The following is a 12,271-nucleotide window of genomic DNA, read 5'->3' as shown; positions in this document are numbered from 1 at the left end:
CACACAAGATAAAAGGATATTAATAAATACTTTTAGGCCAATATTACTCAATTTTTAATAGAAAACCCCAAAGAAAATACAACTTACCCAAGTTGCCCATGAAATAGAAAACTTTTATAGTCCTATTCCTATAAAACGAATAGAATAAGTGGTTTTAAAATCTCACAAACTATAGGCCCAAGTGCATTCAATGTACTGTTCCTTACTGGTCAGGAAGGACTAGCCATATTTATGACTTCGAGATTATCAGTATATTCTTACTGCTGAAAATCATCAGAGAACATTTATGACCTATATTTTATGTATTAAAATTAGCTTAGAACAAACCTAAACAGAACTTGACTGGTGAGTGCTCCCGAAAGTTTAAGGAGGAAATAGTTCCAATATTATCAAGTTTTCCCAGTCAATAGAAGAGAGTGTAGTCCCCAGCTCATTTTATGAGGTTAACAAAACTCTGATACCAAAACCATTCAAGGACAGTATAAAAAAGGGAAAGTTACAAGCCGTTCTCACTTATGGATGTAGCTGCAAAAATCCCAAGCAAAAATACTGACAAATTAAAGCCAGCAATATTTAAGGGGATAAAATAATCTCCCCAAGTTGGAGTTATGCAATGAATGCAAGGTTTGCTTAGCACTGAAAAATTGATCAATGTAATTCACCATATTAAACAAAAGGAAAAATCATAATCATTACAATACACACAAAATCTCTGATAAAATTCAACTACTATTCATGCAAAAGATAAACTTAGCAAGCCAGGAAGAGAATTTTCTGAATAAAGGATATTTAAAGAAAAACAACAATAAACATCATACTTAGTGGTAAAAATATTAACATCTTCCCTCTGAGAACAGGAATAACACAAGAATGCCTACCAGCAGCATTTTTAACATCGTCCTAAATGTCCTAGCCAACTCTGTAAGAGAAGAAAAAGACACAAAGGTACAAGGATGAGAAAGGAATAAACAAAATTCATTGTTTGCTAATATGATTATTTACATAGAAAATCCAAAAGAATCCACAGATACCATGTTTTATCAATTCCAAGACACATTTTACAATATTTGAACATCTCTGTTATTGGGCTGCATCTCACAATAGATACTGAGTCATAATTTAGTTGGAAGCCTTCTTAAGAATGATGGTACATAAATGGTGTATCTGATAATTGATGGTATACTAGGTGTATCAAAATACAGTAAATTGTTAGAATTTTGAGAGTTTGGCAAGGTTGCTGATGCATTCAATATATAAAGTCTGTAAGTATACTAGTAAAAAATAGCAAATGAATTTTAAAATAAGTATTGTCTGTTAGATATAATAATGACATTAAGGTTATGAAAGAAAATGTTGGAGATACACGTTGAAAGTACCGAGGAGTCAAGTATGATAGCAGAATTGCTTTAAAATATTTCAGCAAAGGAAAAATATATAAAGCAAATATAGCAAAGTGTTATTACTGTTAAATCCCAGGTGACAGATATGCGAGAGTCCAGGCTATTCCCTCCGATTTAATGTATGTTTGAAACTTTTTATAACAGGTTAAAAACTAAGAAACATCAAGGAAAACCTTAAATGAAGAGATGTGATGGGTTCTTGGACTGAAGACTCAATACTGTAAAGCTGTCTATTCTATTCCATGCAATCCCAAAAATTCCAACAGGTTTTTAAAAAGTGGAACTTCAATTGATTTTAAAATTGATCTAAGAATACGAAGACTCAAAAATAGCCAAGATACTCTTAAAGAAAAAGAATATGGTGAGAGTGCTTATCAGATATCAAAATTAAATAAGACAATGTTGTATTGGCACACGGATAGACAAGCAGGCCAATGCTACAGAACACGGAGAGCCCAGAAGGTCTACATTCTGGAACAGCTGTATGAGCTGCTCAGGGAAACTTCTCCCCCAGAAAGACATCTATTAAACTGGTCAAAATTAGCAAAAGCAATCATTCAGTGTCTCTAGAGATTGACCAAAAGGCTGACAACAAATTGTGAAACATTTATTCAGCAAGATCTAAGGAATCTTGGTAGGAGCAAGGCGAGGGCATCACTTTGTAACTAGAACTAGAGCCTTCACCATCCCCCACAGATCTGCCTTGCACAAAGACCTGTTCCAGCAGGTAGAGTGTAACTGACAGCAAATCAATTTCTCTCTCACTCTCTCTCTCTCTCACACACACACAATTTTGTAATGTATGACTTAAAAAAAAATTATATTGATGAAACCATTTCAGAAATCAATCCGCCACATCGAAAGTTAACACATTTTTAAAAGTAGATGGTTTTCTAGGTCATAGTCTCAGGTCACAGGCCAATAAAATTAGGGGTAAGCAATTTAAAATGCCAAAAAAACCCCCAAAATCAAAAATCAAAACAAAAAACCCTTAACTATTTGGAAATTATACAGTCTCCTAAATAACCAATGGATCAAAGAGAACGCAATGACAAATTACAATCTAGCAATTAATGACAAGGAGAAAATTTCATGCCAAAATGTATAGGGTGCAGTTTAAGCTAAAATCAAGGGAAAATGTATAACTTTAATTAAATATCTTTATTATTAACTATGAAAGACCAAAAATGAAAACCCAGTTCTACTATTAAGATTAGGAAAAGAACAAAAGTAAAAGTACAAAACAGATCCAAGTTAAAGTTAAAATTAATGAAAGATGTTTAAAAATACAAAGAAAAAATATATTTTTAGACAGTCTCACTCTGTCACCCAGGATGGAGTGCAGTGGCGCAATCTTGGCTCACTGCAGCCTCCGCCTCCTGGGTTCAAGAGATTCTTGTACCTCAGCCTCCCAAGTAGCTGGGATTACAGGCATGCACCAGCATGCCCGGCTAATTTTTGTATTTGTAGTAGAGATAGATTTTTCCCATATTTGGCCAGGCTGATCTTGAACTCCTGACCTCAAGTTATCTGCCTGCCTCGGCCTCCCAAAGTACTAAGATTACAGGTGTGAGCCACTGCACTGGCCAAAGAAAAATATTTTTAAACACAATACAGAGGGAGCTGGGCATGGTGGCTCGCACCTGTAGTCCCAGCACTTTAGGAGGCCAAGGGGGGAGGATTGCTTGAGGCCAGGAGTTCGAGACCAGCCTGGGCAACATGGTAAAACCCTGTCTCTACAAAAAATACAAAAAACTAGCCAGGCATGGTGGCAAGCCCCTATAGTTTCAGCTACTTGGAACCTGAGGTGGGAGGATTGCTTGAGCCCAGGAGGTCAAGGCTACAGTGAGCTATGATCATGCCACTGCACTCCAGCCTGGGTGACAGAGTGAGATCCTGTCTCTAAAAAGAAAAGAAAAGAAAACAATAGAAAGGATATATAAATCCCAAAGTTGTTCTTTGAAAATGTCAATAAAATTGAATAACCCCTTGAGAAACCTAATTCAGGAAGCAAGAACAATGGTTTATTACTTAACAAATGGTCATTGTATAGGCATCCCTCAGGAAGAAGCTGTTGGGCCCACTTCATACCATTTCTGAACTATATTCCAGATGCTTTAAAGAGTTGCTGTTAGCCCAGGCAAAGCCTATAACCTTAACCATTCTACCACACAGATTTATTCAGATATTTCTACAACCAACTTCTTCTGTTATACACAGAATAAAATCCTACACTATAAGGTCCTCTGAAATTATCTTTACCATTGACTAACATCCTTTCTATTAATCAACTCTGTTACTTTTCAAATTCTTAATCCTCTTTCTGCTCTGCAAAAAGACAATGTCCCCCTATTTAATAAATGGTGCTGGCAAAACTGGCTAGCCATATGTAGAAAGCTGAAACTGGATCCCTTCCTTACACCTTACACAAAAATTAATTCAAGATGGATTAAAGACTTAAACATTAGATCTAAAACCATAAAAACCCTAGAAGAAAACCTAGGCATTACCATTCAGGACATAGGCACGGGCAAGGACTTCATGTCTAAAACACCAAAAGCAATGGCAACAAAAGCCAAAATTGACAAATGGGATCTAATTAAACTAAAGAGCTTCTGCACAGCAAAAGAAACTACCATCAGAGTGAACAGGCAACCTACAAAATGGGAGAAAATTTTTGCAACCTACTCATCTGACAAAGGGCTAATATCCAGAATCTACAATGAACTCAAACAAATTTACAAGAAAAAAACAAACAACCCCATCAAAAAGTGGGCAAAGGATATGAACAGACACTTCTCAAAAGAAGACATTTATGCAGCCGAAAAACACATGAAAAAATGCTCATCATCACTGGCCATCAGAGAAATGCAAATCAAAACCATAATGAGATACCATCTCACACCAGTTAGAATGGCAATCATTAAAAAGTCAGGAAACAGGTGCTGGAGAGGATGTGGAGAAATAGGAACACTTTTACACTGTTGGTGGGACTGTAAACTAGTTCAACCATTGTGGAAGTCAATGTGGCGATTCCTCAGGGATCTAGAACTAGAAATACCATTTGACCCAGCCATCCCATTACTGGGTATATACCCAAAGGACTATAAATCATGCTGCTATAAAGACACATGCACATGTATGTTTATTGCGGCACTATTCACAATAGCAAAGACTTGGAACCAACTCAAATGTCCAACAATGATAGACTGGATTAAGAAAATGTGGCACATATACACCATGGAATACTATGCAGCCATAAAAAATGATGAGTTCATGTCCTTTGTAGGGACATAGATGAAATTGGAAATCATCATTCTCAGCAAACTATCGCAAGGACAAAAAACCAAACACCGCATGTTCTCACTCATAGATGGGAATTGAACAATGAGAACACATGGACACAGGAAGGGGAACATCACACTCCGGGGACTGTTGTGGGGTGGGGGGAGGGGGGAGGGATAGCATTAGGAGATATACCTAATGCTAAATGATGAGTTAATGGGTGCAGCACACCAGCATGGCACATATATACATATGTAACTAACCTGCACATTGTGCACATGTACCCTAAAACTTAAAGTATAATAATAATAATAATAAGATAAAAAAAAGAGAATGAAAAGACAAGCCACAGACTCAGAGAAAATATTTACAAAAGATGTATCTGATAAAGGACTGTTATCCAAAATGTATGAAGAACACTTAAAACTCAACAGTAAGAAAATGAACTTTATCCATTTAAAAACTGGGCCAAATATATGAACAGATACCTCACCAAAGAAGACACATAGATGGCAAACATACAAGATGTTCAATATCATATCATTAGGAAATTGCAAATTAAGACATCACTACATACCTGTTAGAATGGCCAAAATCCCAAAACGCTGTCAGCACCAGATGCTGGTGAGGATGTGGAGCAACAGGAACTCTCATTCACTGCTGGGGGGAATGCAAAATGGTACTGCCACTTTGGAAGACAGTTTGGCAGTTTCTTACAGACATACTCTTACCATATGATCCAGCAATTATACTCCTTCGTATTTACCCAAATGAATTGAAAACTTATGTCCACACAAAAACATGCACACAGATGTTTATAGCAGCTTTATTCATAATTGCCAAAACTTGAAGGCAACTAAGGTGTCTTTCAGTAGGAGAATGGATAAACTGGTACATCCAGACAATGGATTATATTCAGCACTAAAAAAAAAAGAGCTATCCACTCATGAAAAGACTATATACTGTGTGATTCCAACTCTATGACGTTCAGGGAAGGGCAAAACCATGGAGGCAGTAAAAGATAAGTGGTTGCCAGGATTGGGAGGAGGGAGGGGTGAATAGGTGGGGCCCAGAGGATTTTTAGGGTAGTGAAACTCCTCTGCATGATACTGCAATAGTGGATCCATGTCATTATACACTTGTCCAAGCCCATAGAATGTACAACACCAAAAGTGAACCCTGAACTATGGACTTGGGAGGATGATGTACCAATGTAGTCAACTGATTGAAACAAATGTACCAGTCTGGTGGGGGGAAGTCAATAGTGGAGGAGGCTGTGCACGTGTTGGGGTAGGGAGGATATGGAAACTCTACTTTCTGTGCAATTTTGCCGTGAACATAAAACAGCTCTGAAAGTATAATTAATTAAAAAAATAGTTCAAAATTCCTTTTTGAGACAGAGTCTCACTCTGTCGCCCAGGATGGAGTGCAGTCGTGCGATCTCAGCTCACTGCAAGCTCTGCCTCCGGATTCACGCCACTCTCCTGCCTCAGCCTCCCGAGTAGCTGGGACTACAGGCGCCCACCACCATGCCTGGCTAATTTTTTGTATTTTTAGTAGAGACGGGCTTTCACCGTGTTAGCCAGGATGGTCTCGATCTCCTGACCTCAAGATCCACCTGCCTCGGCCTCCCAAAGTGCTGGGATTACAGGCATGAGCCACCGTGCCTGGCCCAAAATTCTTAATACTCTTCTCCGAAATCTTCCCTAACTGTCTGTTCACAATTACTCTCTCACTTATACTCATTTATTTATTTATTTGAGACAGAGTCACACTCTGGCTGGAGTGCAGTGGCGCAATCTTGGCTCGCTGCCTCTGCTTCCTGGGCTTAAAGGGATTCTCCTGTCTCAGCCTCCTGAGGATTACAGGTGTGCGCCACCTCTCCCAGCTAATTTTCGTATTTTTAGTAGACAGGGTTTCACCATGTTGGCCAGGCTGGTCTCAAACACCCGGCCTCAGGTGATCCACCCGCCTTGGCCTCCCAAAATGTTGAGATTACAGGCGTGAGCCACCGTGCCCGGCCTCATTTGTACTCTTATTACCTCATTGAGATAAAAGCAAACAATTTGCCTTGGATGAGAGTGCTTTTTAAACCTATCTCCCCCACTCCCTTGGAAAGGAAGTTTCTGCAACTGGCTGTCAGATTTAGTGAATTCAATATGCCTCCTTACTGGTCAGGAAGGACTAGCCATATTTATTAGAGATTATATTCTTATTCCTGAAAATCATCAGAGAACATTTATGATCTATATTGTATTAATTAGCTTAGAGCAAACCTAGACAGAACTTGAAGAGTGTTTACTTCCGTCTCCTGCTTCTATGCTGTAATGGACTCAAGCTAGCAGTTCAGTTTTTATAAGTTTGCTATAAAATCGTACAGAAAATGAATTCTAGCATCTCTCAAGTCTTGTAGATAAGTAGCATAAAGTTATTATATGTTATGGCAGTATTCCCTGCTAGCAGCATTCAAGTCATAAATTCTTAACCAATGATTACTTTTCTGTTTTTTGAACTTAATTTGATGGTTAAAAAAACGAACTGGTTGGGCGCAGTGGCTCACACCTGTAATCTCAGCACTTTGGGAGGCCTAGGCAGGCGGATCACAAGGTCAGGAGTTTGAGACCAGCCCGGCCAATATGGTGAAACCCCGTCTTTACTAAAAATACAAAAAAATTAGCCAGGCATGGTGGGACATGCCTGTAAGCCCAGCTATTCGGGAGACTGAGGCAGGAGAATTGCTTGAACCCGCGAGGGGGAGGTTGCAGTGAGCAAGATCGCACCACTGCACTCCACCCTGGGCGACAGAGTGAGACTCTGTCTCCAAACAAACAAACAAACAAACAAAAAAACACCAAAACCCAAAACTCAAGAGGAATTGCTAAATAACTAGTAATTGCATTTGATCCAGAACAGAAGGTAGCCAAAGATATTCTAAGGTTCTCTTCATATCTGAAAAGAAATAAACCCAATTTAAAAAAAGACAAAAACATTTAATAGGTATCACGTACAACTTCAGTACAAATTTTCACTTCAAAAAATATTACAGGATTTTATTAATCACTAGTCCCCCAGTAATCTTTGCAGCTTTCCTTCCCAATGAAATGACTTCATTATAAAGCGAACGCTTTGATACATTACTTTGTTTATACTTACACACACATCAGGGAGAATTTTATTATGTGCCTTGAACTTCAACAACGTTAAACTGTTACAGGAATTGCTTAAGCTGATGTCCTAATTCAATCATTAACCCAAACATATTTTAAGAGGGCAAGAAGTGTGAGAAGATGGTGATGTAAAAGGGACTAGGCTTGGGGTCAAAGAGACAATGGGGAGTTGTGAAGTGCCTAAACCAGTCTGCGTGAACTGCACCATGTTAGAGAACAGCAGGAACAAATAAGCTACAAGGTCACAATAAGAAGCCCTGGATGGTAGCACCAAAGACGAAACATTTAAAAATCCACAGAATGAAATTCCCAAGATGGCAGCTGCTCATTGTCAAGATTATTTAATCAACTCTGCTGCTGACCTGGGAATCCTACCAACTAGTAAGCATTGATTTTTAAAATAAATAAGGCAATTCCAACTGCCCTTTTTTTTTTTTTTTAAAGAGAATTCTGGTATGAGAACCATACCTACTACCAACTCCAAATCCAATCTATGTTGTTCACTAAATTTGACTGCCACGATCAAATAATATTTAACTCTTAAACTGCTTGTAACTTTTTTGTGATTCACCTCCACAAGTCAACACAATTCTGTGTGTTTTTACTTACGGTCAGACTCTGAAGAGCTACTTAGGAGATGAGCACCTATTTTAACAGAAATTTTATTCTCTGTGCTATTTATTTGCTATCTGGAACGAAGAGAAAACCTAAAAATGAGATCTATTTCCAGCACTGCAAGCAACTTTGGAGGAGCTTACTTTTCCCCTGCTTCTTTGACTGGTTGTTACATTTATCTGTTTTCAAATTTACCTCCTTTTTGGTGAGAAAAGAGGTTATAGAGAAAAGAGCATTTGAATGAATTCTTCAATTTCATTTCATTTATGACTCTGCCTGTTAATAGCGATGTGCATCTTGGCAAATCAGCTTCTCCAAGCAACCCATCTTGCTCTCTCCCCCAGACTCTGTTAAGGACCATTCGGTTTATTTCTTGTGTTTGTTATGGAGGTAAACATCATATAAAGCACGTAAATGCCACCAAAGGCATCCTGATCACCTAAACACCGCCTTTTATGACTGGTCAACTATGCATCTTTTCTGTCTAGCTCTGTGGGTCACGGATTCCTTTTTCTTTTATCCTTTTCCAGGTATTAGTTTTCAGATGAAAAGAGATACGTGTTGTAACTTTTGTTTTGATGGCCAGATTTAAGTAATCTGCAATATATCTTGATAGTGACAATGAAAACTAATTATGAAATTCCAGATGTCTAATTGTTAACAAGACAGTGGCATAGCCCAGGCAAGATGATCCTTACTATCCTAGTGGTCAGCGTTTAGGACAGACATCCCCCAGTCATGTAAGGGATGACACTTGATCACTGCTATACTAGCCTCTGTACGAGGCTCCCAGATACAACAGGCGGTGCAATAAGATTTCACTACTGAACTTCTTATTAAATAGCGAAAACATGGTATCTGCTCCAAATGGATTCTAGACCTTGTAACATTACTTTAAAAATGCAAAGCACTATGGTAATGTCTTTTTCAATTATTGAATAGGTGAGAAGTGCTGTTGGAAACGTGGGAAAAATGTATAGGCAAAAAATAAACCTAACAAACCTATAGAGAAGCAAACCCAGAAACACTGGCCTGGTGATTCTTATATGCAGGGATACATAGTACTTTCCATCCCGAAGCTCCAGCCGGACAGATGAGGCTGAAACACTCTCCATATTCTAACAATGAGAATCAATATCATGTGTCAGCACGAGTTTTCACACTGTGTGCTTTTATGTGGTATGCACGGAATATAAGCGGAACAAAGGATCCGTGAGGTTTCATTTAATAAGGACTAGATGGTGGATAAAAATTGGTTTCAGTAGCACACCATGGCTCAGGATTATAGTAATTGATAGGGCATGCAATGTCTAAGACACAACACAGGAGTCTTCAGCTAGTTTAAGCTAAGGTTAAGCTAACGGTATATGCTTTAGAGGCAAAACGGTGTATGCCACTGGCTCCCTTGGGATTCACACATCATCAAGGTTAATGCACATGTACACAGTTAAACACGAAGGCTCACGGGAATGTACAGTCTAGTCATTAGGTTGACCTATTTGGCTGCTTCCAACTTTGATTTTTTGTAACCTTGCTTAAGTGGGCCAGGATAGCTACTAATGGTCACGATGACCTCTTTCTCTAATCCTTACTTTATACATCAACCTTCAGGTGGCTCCCCAAAATGTTATACCGAATCTGTAAAATACAAATAAAACAAAAGACAAATCCCCATCACGTACAACATGAACTGAAAAACCATTTAAAAATTCAATGGGTGAGAACTTCTTGGGCCTCATCGGCTAGATTCCTTTCTTAAAATCCATACACCGAATTGAACAGGAAGGTTCCCATTCCTTGAAGAGGAAACTTCAGATGTACAAGTCTTGAGCCTTGGCTGACTAACCATCTTACTGAATAAAAGACACGATTTTTGTAAACTACACAAGAGTGACAGATGCACAAACGTTTTGGCTAGTGTGCCTTTAAATAGATGTCTCTTCTGGTGGAGCGATGCCTAGAGGGAGGAATGTATGCATTCTATGGGACGGCGGCCTTCAAAGCCGCTCAGTCATGTTTTTGCCAGTGGGTCAAACACCTGCAGTGCTGTCCTCTTGTCTTGGTCACTGATTGTCACCCAGTGACCCAAGGTTTTGTGTTCATGATCTGGTGGCAGCTCCGCCTTGGCAGCTGATGCGCCAGCTGACACTGGGTCTATGGGATCCCTTTTGGGGCTCCTGGTCCCTGAGTCCAAAGGGTCTGAGCTCTTAGAAAGCCAAGCATTATTCAATAGTTTAGGGTGGTGAAGAAGGTTCCAGAAGGGGTCCTGATAATCGCCAAGAAGGGGGGCTGCCTCTGGCTTCATCGCTTTGGTGCCATCGCTGTCGGGGCTTGTAGCAGATGAAGTGCTGAGAAAGATGGTGCCTGCGGCCGGGTGCCCAGAGGGGCTGTCGCTGCTGCTGTAAGTGAGGCCCTGGAGGAGCTGGCTGTTGCTCTGCAGGACCTGCAGGTGCAAGGCTGCGGGGGCTGACTTCTTTCTCCTCGGGGGGACCTTGGGCACAAGAGGCGGCGTCTCCAGAGGTGGTGGCACGGAGGCTGCTGCCCCAGGAGTGGCTTCGTCTGACGCCGGCTTCCTGTGGCTTGGCCTCTCTGCAGCTTTCCCAGGCTGAAATGTTCTTGGTTTGGGAACAGGAGGGGCTCGAGGGGCTGTCGTGAGAGGAGGGGCCTCAACGCTTGTCTCCGGGGGCCCGATTGTAAAATGGACAGTCTGTTGCTCAAACTGTTCTTCTGGTGACAGGGGCTGAGAAAAGGTGGGACAAAGAGTGTAAATAAGAAGGCAATACCTGGGCAGCTGAGGATCAGAGAACAGAGTGGTCAGCAGAGAACAGAGATGAGACCAAGCTGACATTCTAGCAAATTCGAGATTTGAGAATGTGTGGGGTGCCAGAAATGTGACCAGGTAAGAAAAAGAAAAGGCACAGGAGAAACACATTTATCAGGTCACACCAGCAGGTCCAGTGAAAATGAGTGGAAATTTTAAAACCAGGGCCACAGTAAATAATCAGAGACAAACTTTTCTTTGTCCTTTAGGAAATGGGGTGATGCTCTTCCTTTATTGAAAGCAAACCTCTCTGAAAACACTCTTTGAAGTTGCAACCTGGGCTGATTCATGGTCTGTACCATGCTAGGGTGAAGTAACTTGTGTTACAACACTAAGCTAACTGAAGGACTAATGGATATACTTTCTCCTTGAATTTTTTTTTTTTTTTTTTTTTTTTTTTGAGAAGGAGTCTCGCTCTGTCCCCCAGGCTGGAGTGCAATGGCGCAATCTCAGCTCACTGCAACCTCCGCCTCCCAGGTTCAAGCGATTCTCCTGCCTCAGCCTCCCGAGTAGCTGGGATTACAGGCGCCCGCCACCATGCCTGGCTAATTTTTGTATTTTTTAGTAGAGACGGGGTTTCACCATGTTGGTCAGGCTGGTCTCCAACTCCTGACCTCAGGTGATCCACCCGCCTCGGCCTCCCAAACTGCTGGGATTACAGGCGTGAGCCACTGTGCCCAGCTGCTTGAATCTTTTATACTTAAATATTAGTAAAGAATGGAAACCTTGACACTGCCCTGGTTCTGGTTCAAATCTATCACAAAGAAAACAACTGCACAGGCAAAATGAAGCTTTTGTTCAGAAAAGGTGATCAGCAGACTAGTTAAACATTGGCGTTTCAGTGTTTCTTTGGTTCTTTAGAAAACAAACTAAAAAAAAGAAAGTCTCTTTTCCAACAGCCTTTCACTCTAACTCCTGTGCTGCAGGTTGGGAAAATGAATCTATTTCTGCTCCTGGCTTTTACAAGAAAAGACAAAGCAGGT

General features: G+C 40.3%; 1 protein-coding gene across 5 annotated transcripts in view; it reads right to left on the bottom strand.

The window, feature by feature from the left end:
• Window positions 1–7,654: 7,654 nt before the first annotated feature.
• The window catches only part of SYNJ2 (synaptojanin 2), a 117,785-nt gene continuing 113,168 nt past the window's right edge, over window positions 7,655–12,271 (bottom strand). For all 5 annotated transcript variants that reach the window (XM_003776952.5, XM_024248278.3, XM_054558375.2 and 2 more), the window contains one exon: window positions 7,655–11,207. In XM_003776952.5, coding sequence (XP_003777000.4) covers window positions 10,479–11,207 — 729 coding nt within the window. In that variant the 3' untranslated portion in view covers window positions 7,655–10,478. The remainder of the gene's footprint in view (window positions 11,208–12,271) is intronic.

The sequence above is a fragment of the Pongo abelii genome, chromosome 5 (genome assembly GCF_028885655.2).
Source record: "Pongo abelii isolate AG06213 chromosome 5, NHGRI_mPonAbe1-v2.0_pri, whole genome shotgun sequence".
Classification (NCBI taxonomy): Eukaryota; Metazoa; Chordata; class Mammalia; order Primates; family Hominidae; genus Pongo; species Pongo abelii.
This window is presented reverse-complemented; position numbering and strand designations above follow the sequence as displayed.